The 27,866-nt window shown below is 48.0% G+C and overlaps 8 protein-coding genes across 8 annotated transcripts; 4 read left to right on the forward strand and 4 right to left on the reverse strand.

Annotated features, from left to right (window-relative positions):
• Positions 1 to 342: 342 nt before the first annotated feature.
• On the forward strand, positions 343 to 2,611 carry KVR01_010630 (uncharacterized protein). Its single transcript, XM_044792319.1, has 2 exons — positions 343 to 1,364; positions 1,438 to 2,611. The coding sequence occupies exons 1-2, from the start codon at positions 728 to 730 to the stop codon at positions 2,004 to 2,006; spliced, it is 1,206 nt and encodes a 401-aa protein (XP_044640789.1). The 5' UTR covers positions 343 to 727; the 3' UTR covers positions 2,007 to 2,611.
• A 368-nt stretch (positions 2,612 to 2,979) lies between these two features.
• On the forward strand, positions 2,980 to 5,918 carry KVR01_010248 (uncharacterized protein). Its single transcript, XM_044782291.1, has 6 exons — positions 2,980 to 3,524; positions 3,582 to 3,610; positions 3,714 to 3,788; positions 3,859 to 3,934; positions 4,003 to 5,513; positions 5,583 to 5,918. Exons 1-6 carry the CDS (start codon positions 3,444 to 3,446, stop codon positions 5,839 to 5,841), a joined length of 2,031 nt encoding a protein of 676 aa, XP_044640407.1. The 5' UTR covers positions 2,980 to 3,443; the 3' UTR covers positions 5,842 to 5,918.
• A 280-nt stretch (positions 5,919 to 6,198) lies between these two features.
• On the reverse strand, positions 6,199 to 7,888 carry KVR01_010566 (uncharacterized protein; the record flags this gene model as incomplete). Its single annotated transcript, XM_044786351.1, has 2 exons — positions 6,199 to 7,205; positions 7,279 to 7,888. The coding sequence occupies 2 exons, from the start codon at positions 7,886 to 7,888 to the stop codon at positions 6,199 to 6,201; spliced, it is 1,617 nt and encodes a 538-aa protein (XP_044640725.1).
• Positions 7,889 to 10,100: 2,212 nt separating this feature from the next.
• Positions 10,101 to 10,667, reverse strand: KVR01_010598 (uncharacterized protein; the record flags this gene model as incomplete). The annotated part of the gene is given in 2 exon segments (XM_044790279.1): positions 10,101 to 10,487; positions 10,506 to 10,667. The coding sequence occupies 2 exon segments, from the start codon at positions 10,665 to 10,667 to the stop codon at positions 10,101 to 10,103; spliced, it is 549 nt and encodes a 182-aa protein (XP_044640757.1).
• Positions 10,668 to 11,581: 914 nt separating this feature from the next.
• Positions 11,582 to 13,119, reverse strand: KVR01_010548 (uncharacterized protein). Its single transcript, XM_044781669.1, has 2 exons — positions 12,253 to 13,119; positions 11,582 to 12,195 (listed from the first exon to the last, which is right to left on the reverse strand). Exons 1-2 carry the CDS (start codon positions 12,754 to 12,756, stop codon positions 11,887 to 11,889), a joined length of 813 nt encoding a protein of 270 aa, XP_044640707.1. The 5' UTR covers positions 12,757 to 13,119; the 3' UTR covers positions 11,582 to 11,886.
• A 1,535-nt stretch (positions 13,120 to 14,654) lies between these two features.
• Positions 14,655 to 15,719, forward strand: KVR01_010610 (uncharacterized protein). The gene is made up of 2 exons (XM_044782231.1): positions 14,655 to 15,153; positions 15,230 to 15,719. The coding sequence occupies exons 1-2, from the start codon at positions 14,913 to 14,915 to the stop codon at positions 15,472 to 15,474; spliced, it is 486 nt and encodes a 161-aa protein (XP_044640769.1). The 5' UTR covers positions 14,655 to 14,912; the 3' UTR covers positions 15,475 to 15,719.
• Positions 15,720 to 18,551: 2,832 nt separating this feature from the next.
• Positions 18,552 to 19,825, forward strand: KVR01_010711 (uncharacterized protein). Its single transcript, XM_044784044.1, has 3 exons — positions 18,552 to 18,872; positions 18,922 to 19,079; positions 19,208 to 19,825. The coding sequence occupies exons 1-3, from the start codon at positions 18,577 to 18,579 to the stop codon at positions 19,390 to 19,392; spliced, it is 639 nt and encodes a 212-aa protein (XP_044640870.1). The 5' UTR covers positions 18,552 to 18,576; the 3' UTR covers positions 19,393 to 19,825.
• Positions 19,826 to 26,143: 6,318 nt separating this feature from the next.
• KVR01_010709 (uncharacterized protein) lies at positions 26,144 to 26,923 on the reverse strand (the record flags this gene model as incomplete). Its single annotated transcript, XM_044794508.1, has 2 exons — positions 26,144 to 26,645; positions 26,862 to 26,923. The coding sequence occupies 2 exons, from the start codon at positions 26,921 to 26,923 to the stop codon at positions 26,144 to 26,146; spliced, it is 564 nt and encodes a 187-aa protein (XP_044640868.1).
• Between the last annotated feature and the right edge of the window lie 943 nt (positions 26,924 to 27,866).

Raw genomic sequence — 27,866 nt, forward strand, 5'->3', positions numbered from 1 at the left:
TCGATCCATCTGTTGGTTGGTGAAGTCTGCTCTCTGCTCTCCGCCAGAAGTCTGTGTCTCTGCAAAATTTGCAGTGGGCCATTGCTATGTCAACTATTACATAGCTGGGGATAATCAGGGTCTAGAAGTACCAAGTACCCGTGGCCGATATCGATTGAGTGAGCTCCACAGATGGGGACGGGATTAGACCCCTAAATCCGATGTGGGACCTGCTACCATTGGCCTATCGTCTTGGGCGCTGCATGGTGGAATATGTGGGCGAGCGACCCTGCAGGATCCTCATAATAATATCTTGAAAGCGAGCTTAGGTACTCTTTCAATTGGCAATTGAATAGCAAAATGGCGGCGTTGTCAGCAGCTCGGATGGCGAGCGAGGAGGATCGAGGTCAGCGAAGCCGGACCCAGGCAAAAGCTTGTCCAGACTCCAGCTTCTCCAACCATTTGCCTCTGCATGCCCACTGTTCCCCGCACTAGCGATGGTCTCTCGGCATCATTACTGACCACCGCTGCCACCGCTGCGCCTGTTGGTTCGAGAGTGCCGAAAGAAATCTGCTAGATCGGACCCAAGACCCAAGACTGACGTCTTGGGTCCAACTCTATCCTCTGGAATTCCTCCCGGGTAGATTAAGACACCAACCTGCCTTGTGAAACACCTGCAACGGCCGTCACCCCGCAGACCAAACCAAACCACCCAAGCAGATCAAGTACCCTCCACCCTCCACCCAGCATGGCCCCTCCCTTCCGCGCCGAGCACATGGGCTCGCTCCTCCGGCCCCAGCCCCTCCTGGATGCCCGAGAGGCCATCCGCCAGGGCAAGACGCCCGACGAGGCCGGCCTGCCCGACCTGGAGAAGCAGGCGGTGGCCGACGTGGTCAAGCTGCAGGCCGACCTGGGCTTCCGCGCCGTCACCTCGGGCGAGTTCAACCGCACCCGCTTCTGGGGCAAGATGTGGGACGAGTTCGAGGGCACCGTGGCCCTGCAGGAGGCCGACGCCAGCATGTTCCGCCTCTACCACCCGGACGTCGTCTCGCTCATCGAGAAGGAGCGCAAGGTCATGCCCGGCGACAGCGTCATCGCCGGCTCCAAGCTGAGCCACAGCGCCGACAAGAGCCACAGCAACCTGCACGAGCTCAGGCTGATCCAGGCCGCCCTGCCCAAGGAGAGGTGGGCCGACATCAAGCTGACCATCATCACCCCCGCCTGGTTCCACATGCGCTACAAGCAGGGCAAGGCCTGGAAGGAGGGCGTCTATGCGAGCGACGCCGACTACTTCGCCGACGTCGCCAAGGTCTACCAGGCCGAGCTGGACCTGCTGTACAAGGCAGGGCTGAGGAACGTGCAGTTCGACGACCCTGGCCTGGCATGTGAGTGAGCCCGGGTTGATGCAGCCAATGATCCAGATTGCGGCCCCTCTGCCGAGCTGACACGCGCAAACAGACTTCTGCTCCCAAAAGTTCCGCCAGGGCTGGGCCGAGGACAAGGACAACGTGGGCGAGGTGGACGACCTGCTGGACGCGTACATCAAGCTCTACAACGACAGCATCTCCAAGGTCCCCGCGGACATGCACACGGGCGTGCACCTGTGCCGGGGCAACTTCATCGGCGGGCGCCACTTCGCCGAGGGCGCGTACGACATCATCGCGTCCAAGCTGTTCCGCGACCTCAAGGTCGACACCTTCTACCTCGAGTACGACACGGAGCGCGCGGGCGGGTTCGAGCCGCTCAAGTACCTCCCCAAGGAGCGCAACGTGGTGGTGGGCGTCATCAGCACCAAGCTGCGCGAGCTCGAGGACAAGGAGGAGATGAAGAGGCGCATATACAAGGCCGCCGAGTACGTGGCCGAGGGCACAGGCCAGTCCAAGGAGGAGGCCCTCAAGCAGATCGCCGTCAGCCCCCAGTGCGGCTTCAGCACCCACGAGTCCGGGTACCCGCTCAGCCTCGAGGACGAGAAGAAGAAGCTGGCCCTGGTGAGGCAGATCGCCGACGAGATCTGGGGCGAGCCTTAGATGAGCCGGGCTCCCAACAGTCCAGGTGATTTCGAAAGGGGGAGGAGGGGGGTGTGGGAGTTTAAAAAAGGGCTGTGTGGCGTCTTAGCGTCTTGAACTGGGGATTAGTTGTGGCATTTAGTTGTGGCATTTCAACAGCATAAGTGGTCGTCGATGCATGGGCCGGGCGAGCGAGCGAAAGAATGGCCCCCGGTTTGGGGTGACGGTGTTTTTGGGTCCGGAGGCGGGCTGGTTGGTCACGGGAATCGGGAATGATACCATGGATTCAACTTCCATCTTGGTTTTGGGCGGCTGGGTTGAGTGGATTACACACACGGAAGCATGTCTTGTCAAGTCAAAAGAGTGTTGCAATGAGAAACAAATGTCAAAAGAGGACGGACGGGACCTTGGCTAAACGATAGCTCGCCCGTTAGATCCCAGAGATCTGGCAACGGGCAGGCGGCGAGCGGCAAGCGGCAATGCGGAGGGAACCATGTGTTGTGGTGGAGGTCTCTATTCCGTAAGTGGCAGCTCGATAGGCTCCCAGGTCGCACCGGAGGAACCAGACCATTGGTGCGCATGGCAAATCGAAAACAAGCCGCCCTTAAAAGGACCGATGAAAAAGCTTGGGCCGGGCGGCCTTGTTGAACCAGGCAAGCCAGGTTGCCTGACATTGCGGTAATGCCCTGTTTCCGACAGTCACCAGACCCATCATGCTTGTCAGACGGTGGGTGCGGAGCCTGGCCTGGGTGGGTGCAACAGGAAGAAGGACGGGCCAGATAATGGATGCTATCGAGAGAAGGATTAGGTATGTGATCCGGCCCAGGATGGACTGCCCTGACATATAGGCAGGCACACCTACACAGTACCTAGCACACCTGCCCATTTCCCCTGGATGCTGCCCCCCTTTTTTTGGGATTCCATGCCCTGACACGCCTCATGCCATCCCCGCAATTTCCCCGCGTTTTCTCTGCCATTCCGAGGTCAGACTCCAATTGAGCTTCTCTTTTTTCGCTCAGGATAAAAAACTGACAGATGCCAGAACCAGGAACTCGGACCAGGTTTTTTTTGGGCTCTGCTGATCGATCTTCTCTCCCATGCCCTTTTTTATGCTTTGCTTATCTCCACTGCAACCTTCCCTCTCCCTTCTCGCATCTCTTTTCTGCAGGTCCAGGTCCAGGTCCAGGTCCAGGCCCGGCCCCAGCAGCTGCATTTGCATCCCAACCTCTCTGCTTGCCTGCTTGTACCTCACATGACTTGTTGACCTGCTATGCGTCTGCGTCTGCGTCTCTACGTGCCTATGCCTACCGGTCCGCCTCGGGTCGATCCGAGGCTGCTGAGCACTACCGAGGCTGAGATCCGTATCCTGTAGCCGTCACTTTACACACAGCCAGAGCCATTGAACCCATTGAACCCATTAAAGTGGTCGATACCTGGGCCCAGATCCTCGCCGCGTCGATGGATGATGACAAGGACCTTGCGCCGTCATCAGAACGGTCCGAACAGCCTTCCAGAAAGAGATTAAGGACTTCCCATGCCGTGAGTCCCTCCCTCGACCATCCCATGCCTCTCTACAATAGCTGACCACTTTGCCAGTGCGACATTTGTCGGGCGCGGAAAATAAGGTTCGGCTCACCGCTGGAAGCCGCGACGTGAAGTGCACAGTACTCGACGCGTCGGGGGTGGAGTTCCCGTCAGGACAGGGTGCTGACCGTGGTCGACTGCCAGATGCGACGGTAACAATCCGTGTACATCCTGTTCCGTCTCGGAGCAGGACTGCACGTACGGTTCCGAAGCCAACTCGTGAGCTCCATGCCTCTTCCCTGGGGATGATCCAGGTCATGGCATAAGGCTGACCAGCTCGAAAATTCAGACGAGGCAAGAGTGATCTCATCCTAGAAGGCGTCCTTCGCGTAGAGAAGTTCCTCCATGACCTGAATGCCAGTGTCGTCAGTACCTCCCACCTGCCAGCCTCTTCTGCACTTGGGACCAGTGCCTCTGACTGACATGACGGCAGATCGCCTCACCCCTATCTGAACGGCGGCCGTCTTTCTTCTCACAGCCTGGCCCTCACTCCGGCAGCCCCTTGTTCGAGGAATCGCCAGTCACCGAGGCTCACGCATACCGCACCGCTTGCCCGCCGCGGACTCCAATAAGTGAGACCGCGCACCAGCCTCCTCCGGACTTCAAGCCAAGCCAGCATGGCCAGCACGGCCACAACGGCCACAACGGCCAACAACCAAATGGCCAGAACGGCTTCGACAACGCCGTGCTCGACTCGATGCACACCTCTACCACCGAGTCCGTCCTGCAGTGGCCACACTTCGACGTCTTCCCCTCCCTGCGCAGCGACTACGTCTCCATCTTCGAGCTGGAGCAGTCCCGCCCGCCCATCAAGATGCGCTCCTCGACCATCATGTACCCCTTCGTCACCGACGACGAGATGGACTCCATCCTCGACGCCTTCCAGCACGGCGTCAACTTCTGGTACCCCACCATGTCGCGCCACCAGCTGGAGAAGGTGCGCCTGACCGTCAAGTGCTTCAACGCCGGCGTGGCCGAGGAGCAGAGCGTCGAGGCCTGCCTGGCCTTCCTGACCATGGCCCTCGGCTGCGCGAGCCAGGCGATAGCAGGCCTGGCGCACGCTCCGCCCCAGGCCTCCGCGGCGCTCTCGGACGACGACCTGAAGCAGCGTGCCCAGCGCCGCGAGATGGGCGACCTGTACTTTGACCACGCGCTGCGGCGCCTCCACGTCGTGCACATGGACGTCGGGTCCACGGCGACGCAGTGCCTGTTCTTCGTGGCCATGTACTTCGCCTCCCTGCGCCGGCCCCTGCAGGCGTGGGAGTACATCAACGCCGCGTCGGCAAAGTGCCTCCTCTTGCTGTCCTACCCGCCCGCGGGCGACACGGCCGAGGACGCCGAGCGCATCCGCCGCATCTTCTGGTCCTGCTACGTCCTGGAGAGCGACTACCTGGCCGAGCTGTCGGCCCTCCCGCAGTCCGGGATCGCGCGCATCGAGTCGAGCATCCCGCTCCCGGGGGCCTACTCGACGCACCGCCGCCCCGCCGTCGAGGAGCAGAGCTCGCTGTACTTCCTGGCGTGCATCTCGATGCGCCGGCTGCTCAACCGCGTGCACCAGCTGCTCTACGCGAGGGGCACCGGCGCGAGCCTCGACGCCGCGCGCTTCCCCTACGTCGTCGCCGAGCTGAACCACCAGCTCGACGAGTGGCGCGACGTCCTGCCCGCCGCGTTCGGCTTCACCGTCGACACCCGCCCCACGCAGACCGAGGCCGGAGGCTTCCTCCGCCAGCGGTACCTCACCTGCCGCAGCGTCATCTACCGGCCGTACCTGATGTGGATGCTGAGCGGGAGCGGGTCCGGCGGCGACGGGCTGAGCGTGCACAAGCCGAGCCCTGACGTCCTCAGCGGGTGCCGCGCGTGCCTGGAGGCGTGCCTGTTGCATATCCTGAACCTGCGGGGGTTTGCGCATACCGTGTTGGTGGACACGTGGATCTGTTCGTTATCGTAAGTTGTTTCCCTGCACCGTGACCTAGCTGCTCAGGAGTCTTCTTTTTACTGACCATTATCTCGCAGTATGGCCGGGGCGATGCTCGTCCTCCTCGCAGCATCGAGGGTCCCGTCCCTGCGCGGCGTCATCGGGCCCGACCTCCTCACGGCCGGCGACCACCTGCGGAGGCTGCTGACGAGCTGGCAGCAGGTGTCCGGGGGCCCGCGCTCCCCCAGCGTGGAGCAGAGCGTGAGGGTCATCTGCGAGGCAGACGAGTTCATCAGCCAGGTCTTTGCGGCGGGCGACATGCTCGCCTTGTATGGCGGCCAGGGACCCGACTCCTAGCCAGGGTTATGTGTACTTGTACGCTCGTGGTCGGCTCGGGACATAGAGTGTAGCTGTATCGAATGGCAAGATTTCACGCGGCGAGGGGAAGGGACGATTCTTAACTTGTTGGTATTGATGCTACGTGGTGTAAGGCAAAGTATTAGAAGATAACGCAATACATCTCGGATATCCAAGCTTCATCCGCACAGACAACAATCATTTCTTGGTGCTCAATGGCCCTCTTCTTCCCCTTCCTTCTAATCCAGGTCTCTTGGCCCAGGAGGCGTCGGCTCCGACTCTTGCGGCCGACAACGAGCGCCATGATGATAGTCGTGGATTTTACAACAGACAGCCAGCCACCTCGGAATTCCCTGATCACCTCAGACGAGGGCCGCGCAGGAGACGGCTGTGCCTGCACCCGAAGCAGACCTGGATGTTGCAGTCCAGACACTCCATGGTAGATCGCGGCGAGTGGCGGCCGCAATCCTGGCAGGTGTCTGCGCCGCCCCTCCTCATCATCCTGGTGTGCCAACAGGGTCGGTTCCCCCCGGTGCGCTCGCGCTCGCGCTCGCGCTGCTGCTGTTCCATACGCATACGCCCCTCACGCTCGCGCTGCTGCTGTGCCATACGCATACGCTCCTCACGCTCGCGCCGCTGCTGTGCCATACGCTCCTCACGCTGGCGCCACACCTGTGCCATACGCTCCTCACGCTCGCGCCGCTCCTCTGCCATTCGCCGCTCACGCTCGCGCCGCTCCTCTGCCATTCGCCGCTCACGCTGCCGCTGCTGTATCACATGCGCCCTATGCTGGCGCGCCAGTCGTGCACGCCTCTCGCGCTCGCGCTCGTGCTGGAGCCGTGCCGCACGCTCCTGAATCCCGAGATGCTGCTGTGCATCACGCTCCTGAATCTCGAGCTCCACCTGTATCAGACGCTCCTCAGTCCCGAGATACTCCAGTGCCTCACGCAGCTCACGCAGCTCACGCTGGCGCTGCTGCTGTACCATACGCGCCATGCGCTCGCGCGTCTCTCGTGCGCGCTCCTCTCGTGCGCGCTCCTCGCGCTCGTGCTGTGCCACAAGCACCGCATCAACCTCGTCCCGCCACAGCTCCCCCAGCCCCCAAGGGATCCCGGCATCCTGGGGCTGACGGTGGGGCCTCGCTGCGTTCTGCGGGGCATCCCATGCGGCGTCGAGGAGGTCGCCCAGCACTTCATTCTGAAGCTCATGTTCAGGAGGCCCCTCTCCGCGGGCCGCTGCCTCCCGCTGGGCCTGGCGGCGGAGGGTCGCCTCGTGGAACAGGTCGCATGCGCATGCGCCTGGCTGGCCTTTTTGCTTCCAGACCTTGCCACAGACGTAGCAGAATTCGGCGCCACATCGACAAGCTGTGTGACGGACTGTTAGTATTTGGGGCTCTCGAGTTGCAGTTACTGGGTACGAGGGTGGTTATGGACTTACTCATGTGGTTGCAACCTTGCTTGAGCTCGATGACCGTTTTGCAAGCGTGACACTGCTTCCAGCCTTCCTTCTTTGCCACATCCAACAGCTTCTGGGCCGCCTCGTCGACAGGGCAGTCGGTGCCCTTGTGGGTGGCCGCCTTGCAAGAGGAGCACGTCGTCGCCCGACACCTAGGGCAGGTTGCGATCTCGCTCACGATGTGCTGGGGTGGGATGAAGGCGGAGCACTTGGGCTTGTGGCAGTACGTCCTGTTCGGGGTTTCCGCCTCGACCTTCTTATCCCGGTACTGGGCCACGAGCTGAGGGCCCAAGAGAGCCTGAACCCGGGGCTCTGCGTCGAGCATATTCTGCTGGCAGCACCGCACAGGAATAAGACGCTCATCGGTGAGGGCCATCTTGAACGTCTCTCGGAGACATCCTTGGCAGAAGTTGTGGTCACAGGGGAGTCGCGCCATGTTATCCGGGCCGAATTCCCCGATGCAGACCACGCAAACGCGAGTGTTGTCGCCATCGCCATTCCCGTTTTGTATCCCTGCGATAACCGCATTCATCGCCAATTGAAGGGCGCGCTCAGGGGTCACTAAGCCTAGGCGATCCAAGACTGCGTCCATGGTGACGTTATTGAGGTGGGAGGATGAGAAGCAAGAGCTTGGGAATCCAGAGGCAGTGAGGCAATAGGTTCAAATGTTATAAGGTGAGATAAATCGAGGAGAGAGGAGGCGATGAAGCAATAAGTGGTAATGTTATGAGATGAAAAGTTTCGAGCTTCTAGGAGAACCATTCACGTTTAAATTCTGTGTGCAGTATAATTTCGATCAATTTTACGATTCTAGTCGCCGGCGCCCGGCGCCGTCGGGCACGATGCGTCCTAGCCTTACCTACTACTTACTTTAAATACGTGTACCCAAAGGCTTCATTCGGCTAAGGAATATAAGCGTAGCGAGGAGTTGTCCTAAAGGTGAAGCGAAAGGGAGCTTTCCTAGGGCTGGAGCTAGGCAGGAGCGGGAGCTACTCCTTCTTTAACAATAACTCCTTAAGTACATACAATATATATAAAAATATATTAATTAACTAATCTATATATGAGATTTGGATTCTAACCAATCTAATATATGAAATATTTCATTAAATTATATAGTAATAGAGAAAGCTTTACTTATTGTTGCTCTTCCGCTTCGCTTTAAGATAACTCCTCGCTACGCTTAATAAGTAGTTTTATCTATATGCAACGAGGCTGCCTTAGCGGCCACGTGCCTAGGCACAGCCCTCTTCAACTATTATTAGCATTTTTTAATTTTTTTCTTTAAATAAGGCTTTAGCTATATTATATTTTTTATTTAACTATTTATCTATTTATTATTTTCTTAACTTTTAAATTAATTATTAGTTTATACTTTAAATATAAAGTTAATAATTACTTAATATATACTTTTAAACTTATTTATATATAATAAAGTTACTAACTTTCTTTATAAAGCTCCCTCTTTTATTATATTCCTTATATATTATATAAAAGTAAATAAATCCTTAATAATAAAATAGTATATTTAAAAGGAAAATTTAGTTTTAAGTATTTAAACTTCTACTTTCCTTATATAATATTTATTTAATATATAATAAATAAACTTTACTTAATTTTTAAAAAGTTTTAATCTTTTATAAAATTTATATAAAAGGCTTTTAAATAAGTTTACTATTATAATATTATTATTCTATTAATAGTTATATATTTAAAATAGAGATTATAATATATTTAGTTTATTTTATAAGAGTAAATTTAAATAACTATTAAATATATTAATAGAAAAAGTTAGTTTATTAAGTCTTATATTATAAAATTCTTCTTTTATAAAAACTATTTTAAAAACTATTTTAATTTTATTATATAACTATTTTATTAACTTTAACTTTAATATTATAGTAAATTAACCTTTAAATTATTTATATTAATAATTTTAATATAATATTATTAAAAATAATATCTTTTAACTTTATTTATATAATATAAAGTTTAATTATATATTTATATATTATATTCTCTTTCTATTATTATTAATATTATATTTCTTTAAATATTAAGTTTTAAATATTTATTATTATATAAAGGCACTATATACATTTTATATATATAGGGATTAAAAACGAAACTACCTTTTTTTAAATAACTAATTTCATTTAAAAGAATATTACTGTGTCTATAACTTTAGTTAAAGTATGATAGGTGCATGTGGTCTGAGCCTTGCGACACACAGACAAGGCTAAGGGGTTCCTTTACATGTTTCTATAAATAAGTAAAAGGAGAAACCTGGGCCCTTGAGTGTTTACCATCTATATGTGAGGGACCGCACGCCTTCGGGATGTATGTGGATTAAGAACGAAACCACCTGAGGGAGGCAAGCAAGCGGTTCGGTTTCCAAACTTGGTCACTTGCTCTGACAGAAGCACCGTTACAGCCTTGTACTCTGCGGAGCCATCCACTCAGCTCCAAACCGTGTTTTCAAATCGCATTTTATCCATAGCAGTGCGCCCCACCATTGTTACGCTCCATTGTCTATAAATACGGGCTTCCCATGCTCACTATTCATAGTTAAGAAACTTGTCAATTTGCACTGTTCAAGATGGCCTGCTCGGAGTCGGGACACATTTGACATGAAAATGCACTAAGTCTGAAAGCGATTTTCTAGTACAATCTGGGTCACGCCTCCCCCCTGCTGCTTTCAATCCACCTGAGCCTCCTTCATCGCAAACTTTGGAAGCTACACGCCCTTAAAAACCAGTCGAACGGACTACACGGCGCCTTCACGCCCAAACCCTCCGGATTGTTCATAGGCTGTCTCTTTCTGCGCCAATGACATGGTACTTGCACATCAAAATACCGCTCTGCTCGAGTCTCTGCGTGTTGACCAGCCCGAGTCTGAAGCCTGTCGAGCCAACCGCCTCCGGTCTCAATCCCACAAGCCCAACTCCACCCGCCAGCAGGACAGGCATGATAGCCGTCTCGACCGTGTCCACAAGCCCTGCCTGCATGCACAAGCCAGCTAGCTGACTTCCCCCCAAAAGCCAGATGTCCTGGCCATCGCCAGCCTTGAGCGTGGTGATGTATTCGACTGCCGCTCCCGGCTCGACGACAGACACATCCGGCCATGTTTCCGGCTTCATCCGGCTGGTCACAACTACCACATTTTCCTTCGGCCTCCCGGCTAGGGGGTTCTGGTCCCCGAGGCTCACCATAGACTCCCACGTCTTGCGGCCGAGGATGAACGTCCCAAACTCGGCGTAGAGCGAGTCGAAGTCGATCGAGTCGTCGTGCACGATCCAGTCCGCCGACCCATCTGGAGGCGCGATGAAGCCATCCAACGACACAGCGACGTTGTACCTGAGCCGGCGCATGTTTGGTCCATATATTCTAATTGATTGTGCCCGTTGAGCTGTTGTACAAACAGAATGCCTTCGTCGGGAGACGTTCGTCAGGCGCCGTGATTCCCCTTTCGGCTAACACACCTCGGCAGGCTGTGGCCAGGTTCAGGCTGCCAGGCATTAGCGCAGGGGGCAGAATATGACGACGGCCAAGAACAGAATACGCGGGAAAGCTTTCATACACTTCATTTTCATGTGGTCAAGGGCCCTGCATATGTGCGGCCAGCGCCTCGGCCGGGATGCCAAGTAGACCGGTCGCCCGGGTCCGGGAAACAAACATCACACTTTATTTTGTCCTGGTGAGAATGGACTTCTTCCATTCCAAGAGGGTCTAACGGATGTCGCTTCCTATACTTCCTCAGTCGATCTCGCCAGGCAGTCTACCGACGCTACCACGGGCTTTTATGGCCCAAGTCTGGACTTGCGCGTATAGCGGAAGGTGAGGCGATAAAACTCTAGACCAGTGACCTAGTTATACCCGTCCTTCTAGACTCTGTCGTTGCTAGGATGCCGTAACTGTAACTGCAGACTACAGGCTACAGACTAATGTTACAATAATTAGATCACAGAATTGCAGTTTATGGCACTGGGAAGCTTGAGTTTCTCTGCTATCAACTATGATGACTATCTGTTGGGCATCACTTAGGTCCTCGAAGACGTGGGGACACCGCGGGAAATTAGCTAGGTGTAAGTATATGCTCCATCAAACTCTCACTTGCTGCCAGTGTTGGCCTAGCGCCTGAATTACCATGCTTCATCCCAGTCAGGTCCATGTAATTTTAACATCAAGTAGAGACACTAAGATGATCACATCGGCTGCGAGATGACTGTGATACACGGCAGAAACATTTGAAGCCTTCTCAGCGCTGTTTATTTGACGAGATGTGTTTGTATGTACAATGTGGAGCGTATATTCGGGTCAATATGCGAATCCTATTCACACTCGGCTGTGCAGTATGTCGTTGCGTTTATACAGTAAAAGCAGATCGTGACAACCCATGTGTCCAGACATGGTGGCTGCCCAAATATCCATATATACATGGTGAGCATGGTGCACGAGCAAATAGTAATTCAGCCAGAGTATTAAGGGGATGGCGAGGTCAGCAATGGTGTCGACGCTGGTAGATCTCCGCCGTGGCATGACAGCTCCATTGCGGCCAGATAGAGGCCGCCTTCACCAAAATATGGTGACTTAAGCTACCAGCATCCCCGCGGTTCCAGCCAAAATAGCAAATCCAGCCGGAGCTGCCACCGCTCGCGGGGCGGGGTTGACCGTCACGACACCTGTCCCCGAGGTAGAGCCCGAACTATTGCTGCTGCCGGACCCGCCCTTGACCTTCTCGGTGATGAAGTTGACCGCGGAGGTTCCGTTGTCCTGGACGTAGGAGAGATGCACGGTGATGTTGTTGCCCGAGTCGCAGAACGTGTCGTCCGCGTTGCAGAACGAGACCATCTTGCTGGCCACTGGGGCACAGCCGGAACTATCTACCCGAGGGAAGGTCTGTTCATCATCAGTCAGTCATCGTCCAGCTGCCACTCCCGATATTCTGTGACTCACCCCGTTCCTTGTCGCAGTGCCCTCGTTGAATGGCTGGCCCACAAGGTGCGTAGGATCGCCCATCAACACGATCGCGGCAACTTTATCAGTGACTGCCGTCGATACTGCCTGCGTCTGGGCGAACCCGGCGATATTGGAGCCACAGACCGTGTCGGCCGTGACCTGTGCGCCCTGCGAGTACCCCATGAGGACCATCCTGCTGTTCGGGCACGCCTGGGCGTAGTTGTTGACCAGCTGCGTCATGGCAGCGACTCCCTGGCCCTCCGAGTTCTGGTAGCCGTCCAGCGTGGCGGGATACACGACGGCCTCAGCATTGGACCCTGGCAGCTGCTCTATCACGCGGGTCGAGATGTTCTGGAGGATACCGAAACCTGGCGGCTCGAGGGAGGCCCGCGCCACGATCATGTGCACTGCGTTGCCCGAGACGCAGGCCTGTGAGCTTGAGTTGGTGGTCTGGGCCGCCGCCGCGGCGACGAGGCCTGAGAGAAGTACCTTTGCGAACATCGGATGCGTATGTGGTGGTTCGCCTCAAGCTGGAACTGCGGACCGCAAGCTGCAACCGTAGGATCCGGGGAGGAGGACGGAGACAAGGGGAGGCGGGCTTGACAGGTGAAGTTATGTGAGAGAGTGTAGTAGTTGTTGTGGAATGACGAACGAGGCTGGCGTGACGGAAATGGGATGGGCATCATCACAACCTATATTCGCATGGCCTTCCCCCAGACACATAGGTGGAACAGCAGCCATGGTGCAAAGAAGCTTTAATCCTTGGCCAGGGTGGATTGGTTCCGCCTTCGAGATGGCTTGCGAGCAAGGAGACACCCTGTCCCCGCCGAGCATTGTTTCGCAAACTTGGAATGTTCGGACTGCCTATACCACAGTAGTGCAGCACGATGTGTATGATTGCAGCATATAGTTTGTGGGGTGGCAGGGGCCGACTGCTCCCGAGTTCGGTGGAATATCCTCACTACTGCCCGACCCTGGCAGCCCAGGCACCTCGGCACCTAATAGACGCCAAACTAGGCCGGCCCAGACTGGAGTTCTAGCACTCGACCCGGGACGCTATTGGGCCTTGCAGGAGTCAACGACGACAGCCATACCAATCGCCTTGATCCGCGGTGACCCAGGCCACCCTGTCGGGCCCAGGTACGCAGAGGCCATCCAGCTTTGGGCTTAGCCCGGCCCACGGCGAGGGCATACCGAATAAGGAAAGCTTGCGATTTTCCCAGCCTGTGTCCTGAGCAGGCCGCTTTTTAAACATTGAACAGATCTACGGTGTCCACGAATCGCAGCCGCCTTAACGAATGCGACTGTCGTGGCTTACGTTTCAAGCATCGCCGCCGCTAATGCACCGGCCATCCTGATCGCCTGCTGGTGACGATGGATGTCTGGTGCCGGCCGCTCTCGTTCGTGATCGCCGCCAAGGGCCTGAACTTTGCAAACCGGCACCTGGAGGACCAGTACTGCGTACCAGGTAGGGGCTGCTCATCCCGCCCGCAGTGCGTTTTGAGTCCTCGTTCCGGGTCCCGCGTCCCCCATGTTGCGGATGGAGCGCTTCATGTTTCACGGCTTCTGCCCTCTGCGCAATGGAGATTCGTCCCATGATTCAAGACGATCCTCGGCGACAGATAAGGCTTCCCCGGGGCTGAAGCGGAGCATATAGCACATTTAGAGTGTGGCTCTGGCGTGGGCAGTGATACTACACAGTACGATGGGGATCTGCAGGCTCGCACTTATGGCCCAATCGGTTACCGGCCATCTTGTAGGATCGATGGCTTCCACGTGGTGGCTTGCTTTCGCGCTCTGATATCATGTAAGCGATTGCTAATAAGCACCATGCCTCCCTCTCCTGCCCAGGTGGCTCGAGGATCCTGAGCGCTCAGAAGTTCAGACCGAAACGCCCCCGACGCACCGAAATTCTCGCGCATTAAACACATAGCCGCAGCTAAAACCTCGACAATCCGTGTAAAACGCGAACTAGACAGATTCTTTGGGAGGACTTTTTCGCCACGTCCTGCTCTCTCTGCAGCCCTATGGCACCCCGTTGGACCTCGTGTCGGGAACGCGTCGACCTCATATTTCTGCCGAGCAACTCTGCCGGGCTGCCGGGATGCTTCACTGCAAATCGAGATACGATGGAGCTGCGTATCGCTGCACAGCAACCCCGTCCACGCTCGGCCTAGTAGTCTTCGGCATGCCTCGGTACCAAGCACGGACCTGGTAACGTTGCTGCAAGCCGTCCTGCCGCCTTATCGCGTGGTGGTGTGGCCTAATGCATGCATTTCAATGTGCGTTATTTCGGTACCACAGTATTGATGTTATAGTCGCCGGGGATGCGTGCCTTGCGACGGGCTATCGACGAGGTCATCTCGACCGCAGCAAATCTGCCTGGCTGGGTGCTGGTCTGCGCGCTCTGGAGCCGCGGGCGGTCGAGAGCTGTAGGCGTGAAAAAAAAGACTCCCGAGTCCCGAGGTCCACGCTTGGGCAGACGATCGGGGCAGCGGGGACACCTTCTACTGTAGTACCCCGGGAGTTTCCCCACAGTGCACACCAAGAATTGTGACGTAAAATGGTGCTCGACGCGTCCAGGTCGCGTCAAACATGCCAAGACGTCCTTTTTGACGCCCCGTGAGTGCCCTTACCACCGTCAGCAACCCAAAGATATGGATCTTGTACAGGAAGCCTCTGCGGATGAGCTCCGCGCCATTGTCTTCGCGCTATGTAAGGACGCGTCGATCGAGAAGAAGTTTGCAGCCCACTTCAAGCAACTCAGAGCTGCCGAGGCAAATGCTGCGAAGACTGGCGAGAAGAGGAAGGCCTCGGACCAATTCTTCATATGCGTCCGCTGCGGGGAGACCTTTAGCGAGGAATCCAACAGTTCCAAGGCTTGCACCTATCACCACGGCAAGTGTGCTTCGGGCTTCAAAATACAGCAGCACAGCCACAAACTCCGAGTCTTGCTGACCAGCGCAATCTTCAGGGGAGCTGGAGCTAGGTGACGATGACGACGACTTTTGGGCCGACCACGACGAGAGATGCCATGGAACGATAGACACCAAGGAAATGCGGGAGGAGTACCCAGAAGGCTTCACCTGGGACTGCTGTGACCAGGTGGGCACAGCTCCTGGATGCACCAAGGGTCATCACTATGCCATCGAGGGCAAGAGGATGAAGACCACAACGGATGCGGATTCTGTATCGGACGATCTGGAAGGTGATGAGTAGGACGGGCCTGTTCGTGAAGAGCAACTGTCATGTCGCTGGCGAATGTTTGATGTGCAATATGCCATTCCCGTTGATGAGTACTTGAGACTTGGAAACATGCTGGCAGACCACTTTGATTGACCCCAGTTGAATGTAGGAAGCACTAATCACTAACTAAAGCGTATCAGAAGCCCGTTGTTATCTGCGAGCACACAGCCGAGATGGAGAGTAGACCAGCCACGGCCTCCAGCTATCCACAATACCTCACACACTGCAACCCCATCTGGAACTGTTTTTTTATAACCGATATATCTCGAGCGTGTACACGTGGAGAAGGAAAATGACACTTTACAATTCTATATAAATCTTGCACAAAGCTAGGCAGCTTCATGTCATCACCACTATAGTGCAGAGCATCCCTGAGCACAAGCGTGCGCGACGACGCATGCAGGTCCACGGCACGAGTCAATACCAAATCAATACATTCAAGACAATAATGATAATCACAAGGGTGGATGTTTGACTTGGCTCAACGAGGCAAAAGTATGTAAGCTGTTATGAGCTATCTAGATATAATTCCATCTAGTTATCCAAGAGGGCGCCATGTATGTCATCAGACGTATACGAAATAGAAGCAAAAGCAGCTATTTACCCAAGTTCCACGTCATGATGTTTTCCTTTCCAATTCTCCTTATGTCCTCTGATGTGGACAAGGTGGTGGAGAAGGCGAAGGGCTGCGACTGATTAGCATTTACTTGTAACAAAAGCATCGTCGAAAAGGGAGGAACTTTATCATCGCAACTTACGGTCGGGGCTTAGGAGTACATGGCCAGGGTCTCGGTGGCATGATGCTTTGGAATTTCTCCACTGATAGGAAATATCTGAAAACAAATGCGAATGTCCGTCTGCATTAACTATCTGCTGATGGTGGTGTGAAATTTGACGTGGAATAGATGAGATCGTAGTTCAAATGGATCGAAGGTCCTTGGATATATATACTCCCCAGACCAACAACTCGAGTCATCTACATGGGTGACTCGCAGAGGTCGGTCGTGAGAAAGGACTGTAACTCATATCTTGGCTGTACTCACTGCGAGCGGCCGCATCAGTCTGCTTAGGCATGTCTATGATCCGGTATTACCAGTGCTTGGTCCATAAGCCCTCGCTGATGTTTTTAAAGTTACTCAGGCTGCGGTCTTATCAACTGTTATTAGAAGAAACCAAAATCACGAAAATCTCTCTAGTCACCTTCCATTTACCAATATAACTGGTTTCGTTTCTGTTTCGTGTACGTCCGAAGCCACAAACGGCGCCTTCATACAAAGTGCTCATACAAGTATGGTGTCATTTTCAAAAGGAACGGCATTTTACAAACGATTAGTCTGGGAGCGAAACCACGGGTATTAATAACGAAGGCACCGCTCTTTGGCCCATAGCATCGCGGCGGTCTAGTCAACGCCGTCGTCAAGACGGTACCCCTTAGCCTTGTCTGTGCGTCGTAAGGCTGAGTCCATAAGCACCTATCGTATTATAACCATAGTTATCGACATCATTCATGTCCTTTTTAAGCGCTAGGTCTTGGGCGCCTACCACCGTATGAAGGCGCCATGTATATCCCCGGACGTATACGGAATAGAAGCGAAACCACGTATACGGAATAAGAAGCGAAGCCACTTTGGCGAATAGGATTCGGTGAGAAGCCGATTTTGATGCGAGACGGTCCCCAAGGCGGTTCTATCAGTCGGTGCGATTCTGGTGCGGTACACCAGTACTCTGTGCCGGGCTGCTTAGATGTTGAGCGATAAGCTCCTGCTGGGCAAAACTTCTGTGGGACATGCTGCGGTGGAACTACCATCTGCAACATCACATCCAACGTATAGCCTCCTGCGGTTTCACTTTACCCTCACAGTGGAGGGTACAATCTAGCGCGGTGGGCACCTATTCCCCTACGGAATAAGTTCCGGTCAGATTACCTTCCGAGGATGCGCTATCTACTTAATTTCCTTAGCAGGCAAAGCCCGGCCTTCCGGCTTGGTTACCGACAGCGTCATTTCTTTCGAACGATCTTCTGTGACGCAGCCCTTCTAACATGTAGATGTGCTACGGACATAACGTACCTACCCTAGGTACCGTAGATGATCGACCTCTTCAACAGGCGCGACAGCATACTTGACATGGCAGGCCATGCTTGGTCGCGAAGATGGTAGGCCACTGTATGTACAATGCGCTTAGGCAATCACAAGATTCACGATTCAGAGGCATGTCAAGGTCCTTTCCAAGGTTGACTAGATCGTCACACGTGAGGTCAGCTGATGCCAAATGCTCAGAGGCGTCGTCATAGGCCATGGCAGCTGGGCGAGTGTCTCATACCCAAGACATTGTGCTCACTACACGCGCCTCCCTTGATGCTCAGAAGCGGAAAAAAGCGGTCTGCCGTGCGCAAGAAGGTCTGACCAGAGACCCCTCAGCCGAGACCCCTAGTGTCACCGGTGTCCTGAAGCAGCTGAACAGTCGATTCCTCTTCACGTAGTGGGACCAATAGAAGGCCCATGGGCTGACAGGTGAAGGAGACTGCATATCCTCTCCAGAGGAAACATCTCGTATTAGTCTTGTGTTCAACAGAAATTTTCCCTCCAGCCAAGGCGGGCCAAGGCGGGTACAGGCCAGGGTCTGCGCCCGGCTTCCGAACAAAGATATTGGGGGCCAGATATCTAGGTCGAGGACAGGGTTGAAATTAGTCAGAATTAGTTTAGTCACGGATGCTAGATAAGATTAAGACTTTAGTTATTAACTTTAAATATATTAAGGGTTTTTATTTAAAAGGTTCAGTGCGCTAAACTTAAAACTATTTTAAATTTATAAAGTAAAAGTAAAACTATTATATTATTTATTAATATTTAATCACCCTTTAGTTTAGTTAATATTTATTCTTTAATTAATAGGTTTTAATTAGCCCCTTTACCTTAGACCTAAAACCTAGATTAAGCTATGTCTAACTAGGAAACTAAGGAATAAATTTACAATCTGGTCGAGGACTATCAAGGCTACTAGTACCTACTTGAGTACCCGCAGTGGTCCGACACAATGCATGTAGAGATGTACCTGTGTACAGCCTCTGGGGGGATGTATTTCTTGGCGAGACTCCCTCGTCAGACCCGACATCCGAATCGGCGTGATGCTTTGGCTTCGCGTCGGAGTTTCTTGAGACTCCCCGCAGCAGTCTGGCCCAGAAAAGAATATATAAATGTGTTGGTGGCAGTCCAAGAAGAACAACGAATATATAAATTTCAGGCCCTCAGCTCTATCTCTCCTCAGTGCCTTCAAGACACCGACTTATTAAACCTACTACAACGTGGTACGTTGCACCCACCACTCGCCAACATGAAGTCTCTCACAGCCGTAGTCGCTTTGCTGTCGAGGTGAGTCGACCCTGCCCATGTCCATGACCAAGGGACTGACAAGATACAGCACACTGGTGGCAGCCAACCCTATCGAACTTGAAGCTCGTCAGGATGTAGTCACCACCAGACTTCCTGCGTTCTGCACGTTCCGCCCGACAGCTACAGTTACAGCGACAACAGGCTGTCCCACAACGTGCACGAACGCCGGACTGTGCTTTGCTGATGGTACGTCTATCACCCCGACTTACCAGTTGACTGCTGGCCCCCAAGGCAAGGATTTGCTTCTTGGGCGGGGGCTGCCCCACGTGGAGTGTTTATAGGCCCGAGCTGACAGATGCTCGCCCCGTTCTCAGCGGCTGTGACGTTGGAATGCGGCTGCCCGAGGATGGCTGTGTCGCCCACCACGACGACTGTCTGTCCCACCGAGACAGTGTGCACCAACTGCCAGACCGGCTGGGGAATCATCACTATCACACCGACTGGCTGCCTCAAAAATGTGACACCGGTTCCTCTCCCGTCGCCTATCGACGAATACTAAGCGCTGAGGCGCTGACGTGAAGGAGGGGTGGGACGATTTATGGATCCTAACCAAGTCGTCTGACGCCGCTGTGAGGGGCCTTGGGGGCTTTTTTTCCTCTTCGGGCACCGAGTTCGATCCAGATGAGTTAGTACAGCTACGAAATAGAAATGGACCTCGGGATGATGAGAAAGGCATTCTTCTCACCGAATTCAATAATCATGACGGAAGAACCCATGGATGGGAGCAATCATACCTAGGTAGTCAGAAAACTCTGCATACCGAGGGCTCGTATCAGCATTGGCGCGCCTGATGAGGATTTAAATAACGTACATTTTTCACTCTCGCCGACCGTGCTAGTGTAAATGCTCCTGCATGTCGGTCGTGGCCCTGCATATGCGTTCGCCTCAACGCCCAGGTGGGGGGCCCGGGGAGATCCAGCCCTAGCTTCCAGGCCAATCACTGAGAACATGCGTGCCCAAAAGGGAAGTATGTAGGGGCCCAACCCCTCAGCTAGGAGCTCACTCCCTGCTCTGCCCGGCCGCCCTACCTGCCCCGGGTCTGCTGGGCATCCTCCCTTGCCCTCTGACAGTCCAACGTCATCCGCAGTTGCTGCTCCAAGACGCTCGAGCGGCGCCCGCTTCATTACTCATGTCCACGCATGAGGAGGGTATGTTATCTTAGGCCATGGAAAAGCAGGTCGATAGTTACGGCCCTCAGCCCATGCAAATAGAATGACTATCTCCTTGTCTGCTCCAGGGGATCAATTCCATCGAGCCATAGTCTGGCAGCTGCCAGCGGTAATAGACAGCGGCCCCCGTCCTCTAGACTACCATCCTGGGCTCTCGACTGATTTCCTTGAGACACATCATGTTGTCAGATCAGTCTCACCCCAGCAATGCCATGGAAATCCGCCTACTAGGCCCCCCACCAGTATTAAGGCATGCTACTCTTAACAAGCCTAGTAAATCTAGTGTGTATATCTTAAAGGACTTATTTATAGATTTTAAGTTAATAATAAAGTAAAACATAGGTTATATTTATATATAAAAGGATAAAAAAAATTAATATATTAATTTTAAAATATTAATTTTAAAATAATTTTTATAATTAATAATAAAGAATTATTAATTTAAAATATTATTAATAATAATAATAAAATAAATATATTAATAATAAATAAATATTATTTAAAAATATTATAATTTTAACTTTTTAAATATAGTTTTATTTATACTTAATATTTTTTAGAAAATGTTTAAGAAAATAAACTTATTATATGTTCCTTCCTAAATTTTACGCAATTTCTAATTATAAACTTCACGGTCGCTCCTTCCTCAACGATCCAGCGTCTTAACAGACGCCCGGCTAGCTCAATCGGTAGAGCGTGAGACTCTTAAGGACCTCGTGAGGGTCTGAATAGCCTCACGATTCTGACAGAGATTACATCTCAAGGTTGTGGGTTCGACCCCCACGTCGGGCTCAATTCCCGGCGACAATCGCCTCTTCTTTTACCTTTTTTAGCATTTTTAAAACTACATGTACCAGCTGCACGTTCTGAGCGGGTTTCAATATAGTTTTAATAGTATGTTAAGGCTTAGGGGTAATTATTTATAAGATTAACTAATAGGTCTATATATTTAATATTTAATTATTTAAGTAATTAAACTTTAATAATACTTAAAATATAGAATTATAATTTTTAATTATTTTTTTATTATTCGTTATAAAGATTAGTTTTATAATTATATAATAATATTATTATAAATTTATATATTTAAATAATTAAATAATTAAAAACTTTATTAAACTTTTATTAATTTATTATTATTATTACTTTATTATACTTTTAAATATTTTATATAAATTAATAAATTTAATAAAATTTAATAAATTATAAATAATTATTTTTATTTTTATTAATATTATAATTATTTAAATTTTATTATTAAAATATAAAATATTATAATAAAGTTATATTTTTATTATATAATAATATATTATTAAATAAAATTAATAAATTAAAATTATTAATAATTTATATTATTAAATATTAAATAATAAATAAATTAAAGAATAGAAATTTATATACTTTTAATTAAAAAGTATATACTTTCTTTACTATTTAATTAATTAAAGTATAAAACTTTAAAGTTTTTATAACTTTAATAAATAAACCTTTTTTATAATTAAAAGATTATAAATAGAGTAAGTTAATCCTTTAAAACTTAAGTTATATTTACTAACTTTATTTATAACCTTTTACTATATTTCACACTTTAAGGCTCACCTTTTTTACTTTAGCTAGCCCTTTAAGAAGAAGTTATTTTATATTCTATACTTCTTAATTAGTAGATAAATACGTGCCTTTTAATTAAAAGTATATAAATTTCTATTCTTATAAATTATTATATTCTTTTAATTAAAAAGTTTAATATATTATTAATAACTCTTTTTAATATAAGGTTAAAAGATTTATAATTATAATTTTTTAATTAATTTTTATTTAATTAATTTCTTTTATTATAACTTAATTTAACTTAATTTAAACCTTTTTTTAAATTATATAAACTATTTATATTTTTTTAATTCTATTATTAAGTTAAAAATAAATAGTTAGGGTTTTAAAAGAATAAAATATAATATATTTTTTAAAGATTAACTTAGTTAAGTTTATTATATAAGACTTTTTATAGTAACTTTATAATTATTTATAATATTGTTTATTATTAGAAGATACCTTTCTATATTAGTACACTAGGTCGTACTAGTTCGAACCGGCGCGTTAAAGGTTAAAGCTATTATAGTTTTTTTTTTTTAAATTATATAAATATTTTTATTTTTATAAATATAAATATTAAATTAAAATTTTTAAGTTTAAATTTAAAATTCTTATAAATTTTAATTTTCTTTAAATTAAGTTTATAATCTTTTAACTTTTTTAAAAATATATTAATTATTTTAAATATTAATAACTTTTTTTTAAAGTAAAAATTTATCTTTATATAATTATAAATTTAATTATTAATAACTATTTCTTCTTTTAATTATTAAAATTATAAACTTAAATAATAAAATATATTTATTTTATTTAATTATTTTTTAATTTAATAGTATAATAAGTTAAGTAACTATTTTTAAATAGTTTTACTTAATAAATATTTATTTATAAAGTAAATAAAACAGTCCTCATAACTTATAGTAAAAGAAGGCTCAAATTATTTATAAAGAATTATTAATTTAAAACTAGAATTACCTAAGAAATAGTATAGGGGAGGCAGCAAAGCTACAATCCCGCATCGTAAGAGGTATAGAGGCCACTTAAGCTAATAAAATAAGTAGAGTATATAAACCTACTAGTTAGTCCTATAGGCATTTAGCCTATAGCCCTAATAGTAGAGTTAAAACTTTTAAAGGAATAATAACTTTATTTTTATTTATTTTAATTAACTAATATTTATATATAGCTTAAATTATATAGTAAATTTAATATTTATATATAATATTTATTAATATTAAATTAAATAATTTATAATTTATAATAACTTTAACTTTTAATAAGTTAATAATATTAATTTAAATTAATTAAATATTACTTAATATATTAATATAAAAATATTTTTAATAATAAATAATATTATAAATAATTATAAAGTTATTATAAAAGTTTTATATAATAAATTTAATTCCTTTTAAATATAAAGTTAAAAGATTTATAATTATAATTTTATAATTAGTTTTTATTTAACTATATTATATTATTATAACCTTATTTAGTTTCTAGCTTTATTTAAGCCTTTTTTAAACCTTTTTAATATTTTTCTTTTTAAAAGAGTTAAATCTAAAAGAGAGCTCTTAAACTTAAGTTTAAGATTCTTATAGATTTTAATTTCCTTTAAATTAAACTTATAATCTCTTAACTTTTTTAAAAATATATTAACTATCTTAAATATTAATAACTTCTCTTTAAAGTAAAGATCTATCTTTATATAATTATAAATTTAATTATTAATAACTATTTCTTCTTCTATTTATAATAGAGCTATTAGAATTATAAACCTAAATAATAAAATATAGTTACCTTACCTAGTTATCTCTTAGTTTAATAGTGTAGTAGGCTAAGTAACTACTTTTAAGTGGTTTTATTTATAGAGCTAATAATCTTTTAAGTTTACTAGATAAGTATTTACTTAAATAGAGTTAGAACTTATATATATCCCTTAAGGGAATAGTAGCTTTATTTTCATCTATTTTAACTAACTTATACCTAAGTTATATAATGACCTTATATATAGTACTTAATAGTATTAAGACTAGGCAGCCTATAGTTCGTAATAACTTTAACCTTTAATAGGCTAATAGTGCCGGCCCGAACCGACTAGGTATAGCCTAGCGTACTAATATAGAAAGGTGTTTTTTAATAATAGATAGTATTATAAATAATTATAAAGTTATTATAAAAAGTGTTATATAATAAATTTAATTAAATTAATTTTTAAAAGATATATTATATTTTATTTCTTTAGAATTTTAATTATTTATTTTTAGCTTAATAATAGAATTAAAAAAATATAAATAGTTTATAATAAATTTAATTAAATTAATTTTTAAAAGATATATTATATTTTATTTTTTAAAAATTTTAATTATTTATTTTAATTTAATAATAAAATTAAAAAATATAAATAGTTTATAATTTATATATTATTAATAATATATAATATTAATATAAGTTTTATATATAATTAAAATTAAATTAATTTTTAATTTAAAGAAATATTTAATATATTTAAAAGTAAATAAAAGTTATTTTATAATAATATTTTATTAAAAATATTACTTTTAATATATATAATTACTTTTAAAATATAAATAGATTTTAATATATTTAGTATTTAAATTAATTTAAATTAAAGTTTATTAACTTTAAAATATAATAAAGGTTAAACTTAAGTAAAAGTCTTTAAACTATCGACTTAATTAAAAAGATATATATAAAAGTAAGCTAAAAGGGTACTATAAATAATTTCATAGACCACCTTAAGTGCTCACTATCCTTCTAGCATAGGAGTGTAGTATGTCCTCCTATTCGAGCCTGACTTTAGGAAACCCGTGTAGTTCAAATGACCCATCCAAACGACCCAGCTGGCAATCCTATTCTCATGCACATTTTATATGTGGCTTGTGATCAGTATGTGAACATGTTATGAAGTTGACAAAACCATGAGAGAATTCTGTCAACTTTCTGAATCGTACAGAGGACCAGCTGGATGGCCATGCATTGTCAGCAAACGGGCCCCCAAGGAGCTTGTTGACACAATGTTGACCAAACGATTCGAAATGATCAACGGGAGCCTCTTACTCCAATCTTACATACATAGGTATCATTTGAGTCTCGCGCTGGAGAAGCCTACTACATGCGTTCTTAGATCGTGCGGTCATTGCCCACAAAGACGTTTCTACTGTTTCAAATACCATTACAGTATCAGACAAGGACCTTGATTCTTCCAAGCAATATGTTGGATTATGTGCTGCATTAGCCTACTCTTCACGTATTATGTTCCGGAAAACTTTCCTAGGCCGCGTGGAAATGTGTGCGTGGATTTGCGCGTGGAAGGGATAAAAAGTCTGGGATTGTGTACTTGATATCCCGTTTTAATGTTCTTTCCCGTGAAATAACTCTTTTAACCCTAGTATGCTTTAGTCGGGGAAAGAGAAAATTGGCTTGGTGATTTAAACAATTCGTTTTTGCGCTGGCCCCTGGATCAAGGCCCCATACCGAATGCTTTTAGCTAATAACATAGTCTAGGCGGTAATGTGGGACATTTTTCAAGGATTACCCGAGATTAAGATGGCTATTACCGACATGTTTTGATGGCGAGTAGCCAGAGCCTTTCACAAAATGTTGTCGTAGGCCCATTCTCGCTCGGGAGTGTTTTGATAGAACCCCTGAAGCCGACGGGAAGATAGTCGCAGATGGAAACAGGGCGGATCAAGAGGATTGAACCACCAGGAACCCCGGACTTGTCATTCAGGAGCTTGCGTTTACTCCCGGAGTTCATGAAGCAGGACGGCACAACCAGGTCCCCCGTGTTGGGGGCTTGGATGATTGACAGTGATCCCGCCGGCCGGGGTATCAGGGAATATGAGAAAACCATTACAACAATGTCGTACTGATTTATAACCCATTCAACCTTGGACCTGTCTATAGGTTTTGAGAAATACCCTGTCCTAAATCTTGACGAGGTCGAGGCCGCGCTAAGGATAGACACGCATTATAAGGCTACACCGAAGACGGAGGTGGTAGAATGTCCAAGATGCCGACACTGGACTCGAATTCGAGCGGTGAGAATGAGAATTCAGCCCATTTTTCGACTCTCTCGGAGGATTGTAACATATTTCAGATCACTGGGAAAAGGAAACGGCCCCGCTCATTTTAATGAAAGTGTGGTATACTATTTATAAAGGAGTGAACTCGAGCAAACTACCAGGCTCATGGCTATCGCAAAGCAACCACCCACATGCACCCATTCAACAACCAATCCATTCCAAGCTATATCCTTGCCTCCCTGAAAGGAACGTGCATGTAGCGTTGGTCCAGCAACGCCACAATCTTGTGTGCATAGACGAGAGAGAGGCAGCTCTGCCTACCTGGGTAGAGCTAGTCACGTTCAAGTCCAGCAAAACTAAATGTAAACGCCGACTTCGAGTATGTCCCTTCAGCTTCGAACCTCTTCCCTCAGGGGCACAGCAGTCAAGGGCCTCTAGGTATCTAGTTGCGGTCGCGGGGTCGACGCAACAAGTTCCTGAGTCTCTCAGAAGTGCGCTGACGGAAACCCTGCCGCTGCTGAGGCACCGCCAGCTGCTGCTGCTGGGCGGGTCTCTGCTGCTGCGCAGGCTGCGCAGGCCTCTGTTGCTGAGGCTGTTGATACTGCTGCGGCTGCTGGCCATAGACTTGTCCCTGCGCCTGCTGACTCGAGGTGCGCGAGTGGTAGCTCGGAGGGTCGGAAACGTGCGTACCAGCGCGCCCGCCGCTGCCGCTGCCGCTGCTGGCTGGGCGGGGGCCGCCGGAGCTTTCCTGAGAGTGGTAGGTTGGGGGGCGCGCCGAGGTGTATGGCGGGATGCTCGCCGACGAAGGGTTGCGGTTGACGCGGTCGACGTTCTGGACGTCCGCCACCCCGCCGGGCTGGGAATAAAACTGGGTGTTGCTCGTCTGCATCCGCGGGCCGGCGCTGGTGCTCGGGCGCGCGATCTCTTGGATCGATGAGACGTTGCTGGACCCGGACGAGGAGGCGCTGTGACTGGGGCGGCGGCCACTCGCGTTGCTGCGCCTTGAGGAGCTCATATTTACGGCAAGTTCTTTGAAAGAATCAAAATGCTAAGAGACGAAGTCGAGAGGCCCGCTGCTCGAGCTGAAGAAACGTGTATGGCAAACAAGAGGAATTGGTGATGATGGCTGGTGGAAATATCGAATCTAGGATGGACCTGACCAACCTCGTTTTATATCTGGTTGGTGCTTGCTATTAAGCAACAAAATGTCAGAGCTATTCATATCCACAATGCGAGGCCAACATGGAGGCTGAAGCAGAAACGGCCCCGACAGGATGGCGACTCAGATGATGCAGGATCTGGGTACGACGAGACCAAGATATTACTATCTCAGGAGTCTGTATACACCTACGCGTCCTCAAATGCTCCCAGGACGAGGTCTGAGATCACGATTGCGACGGCTGGGTGACGGCCTTGGGCAGCCCAGCGGACCATCCGGAGGGACGTCAGCTCGCAGCCATATGGAGCGTGCCGTAGTATGGGCCATAATCATGGTTGAAACACCATGGGCTAGCTCCATCACATCTATTTCCGAGGCATAACCGCTCGTATACGCCTCTGCATGATCGAATTAGGACAGGTCCACTGCGACTCTGCTGCCTGCAAGAAAAGGCGAGCAATGACCTGAATCCCTCATCTGAAATCAGTTGCATCATTGATGTGTGGCTTCTGGTCCGCAACGGGCCAGTCGCCGCCAGTTGTATGACAGGCTGAAGTTTACCTAAAAAAGAAACATGAGAGCAACTTCAGGGATGACGGTGGTGGCGTGCTTACCTTGGCCTTCGCGGCGCCGAGGGCTCGAAGCCGGCACTCAATACAACGTACAGCCATGGAGAAATGGAGGCTTCCCGCCGTCATCTTTTTGCCACGCTGCACACAGTTCTGACTTTGTTATACCTATAGTTCTGACAGTTTGCCCTCTAGCCCATGGCCAACAGGAACTGTGCTGTGTCCTCGTCTTCTCGAGCCTACTTATTATTAGGCATCCTACCTGCTCCTATGATACGCATAACTAGATGAATCCAAACTGTATGCTTACATTTCTTGAGAACAATTGGCCCCTTCAGTGAGTTCAGAACAGTCGTGTACCGAGAATAGACAGAGTTATGACGACCCCGGTGTGAAGCGCCCGAGACTTTCGGAAGAGTGTCTTTTGTGACGCACAG

Source organism: Diaporthe batatas, assembly GCF_019321695.1.
Source record: "Diaporthe batatas strain CRI 302-4 chromosome Unknown Contig00013, whole genome shotgun sequence".
Lineage (NCBI taxonomy): Eukaryota > Fungi > Ascomycota > Sordariomycetes > Diaporthales > Diaporthaceae > Diaporthe > Diaporthe batatas.

What these genes read in the sequence shown, in the direction of transcription:
- KVR01_010630 (XM_044792319.1), top strand. Translation starts at nt 728, where the DNA reads ATGGCCCCTCCCTTCCGCGCCGAGCACATGGGCTCGCTCCTCCGGCCC. An exon ending in CGACGACCCTGGCCTGGCAT is followed by an intron (nt 1,365 to 1,437) that starts GTGAGTGAGCCC and finishes ACGCGCAAACAG; the next exon opens with ACTTCTGCTCCCAAAAGTTC.
- KVR01_010248 (XM_044782291.1), top strand. Translation starts at nt 3,444, where the DNA reads ATGGATGATGACAAGGACCTTGCGCCGTCATCAGAACGGTCCGAACAG. An exon ending in ATGACCTGAATGCCAGTGTC is followed by an intron (nt 3,935 to 4,002) that starts GTCAGTACCTCC and finishes ACATGACGGCAG; the next exon opens with ATCGCCTCACCCCTATCTGA. An exon ending in ACGTGGATCTGTTCGTTATC is followed by an intron (nt 5,514 to 5,582) that starts GTAAGTTGTTTC and finishes ATTATCTCGCAG; the next exon opens with TATGGCCGGGGCGATGCTCG.
- KVR01_010548 (XM_044781669.1), bottom strand. Translation starts at nt 12,756, where the DNA reads ATGTTCGCAAAGGTACTTCTCTCAGGCCTCGTCGCCGCGGCGGCGGCC. An exon ending in GCACTGCGACAAGGAACGGG is followed by an intron (nt 12,196 to 12,252) that starts GTGAGTCACAGA and finishes GATGATGAACAG; the next exon opens with ACCTTCCCTCGGGTAGATAG.
- KVR01_010610 (XM_044782231.1), top strand. Translation starts at nt 14,913, where the DNA reads ATGGATCTTGTACAGGAAGCCTCTGCGGATGAGCTCCGCGCCATTGTC. An exon ending in GGCTTGCACCTATCACCACG is followed by an intron (nt 15,154 to 15,229) that starts GCAAGTGTGCTT and finishes CGCAATCTTCAG; the next exon opens with GGGAGCTGGAGCTAGGTGAC.
- KVR01_010711 (XM_044784044.1), top strand. Translation starts at nt 18,577, where the DNA reads ATGTATTTCTTGGCGAGACTCCCTCGTCAGACCCGACATCCGAATCGG. An exon ending in GTAGTCGCTTTGCTGTCGAG is followed by an intron (nt 18,873 to 18,921) that starts GTGAGTCGACCC and finishes GACAAGATACAG; the next exon opens with CACACTGGTGGCAGCCAACC. An exon ending in CGGACTGTGCTTTGCTGATG is followed by an intron (nt 19,080 to 19,207) that starts GTACGTCTATCA and finishes CCCCGTTCTCAG; the next exon opens with CGGCTGTGACGTTGGAATGC.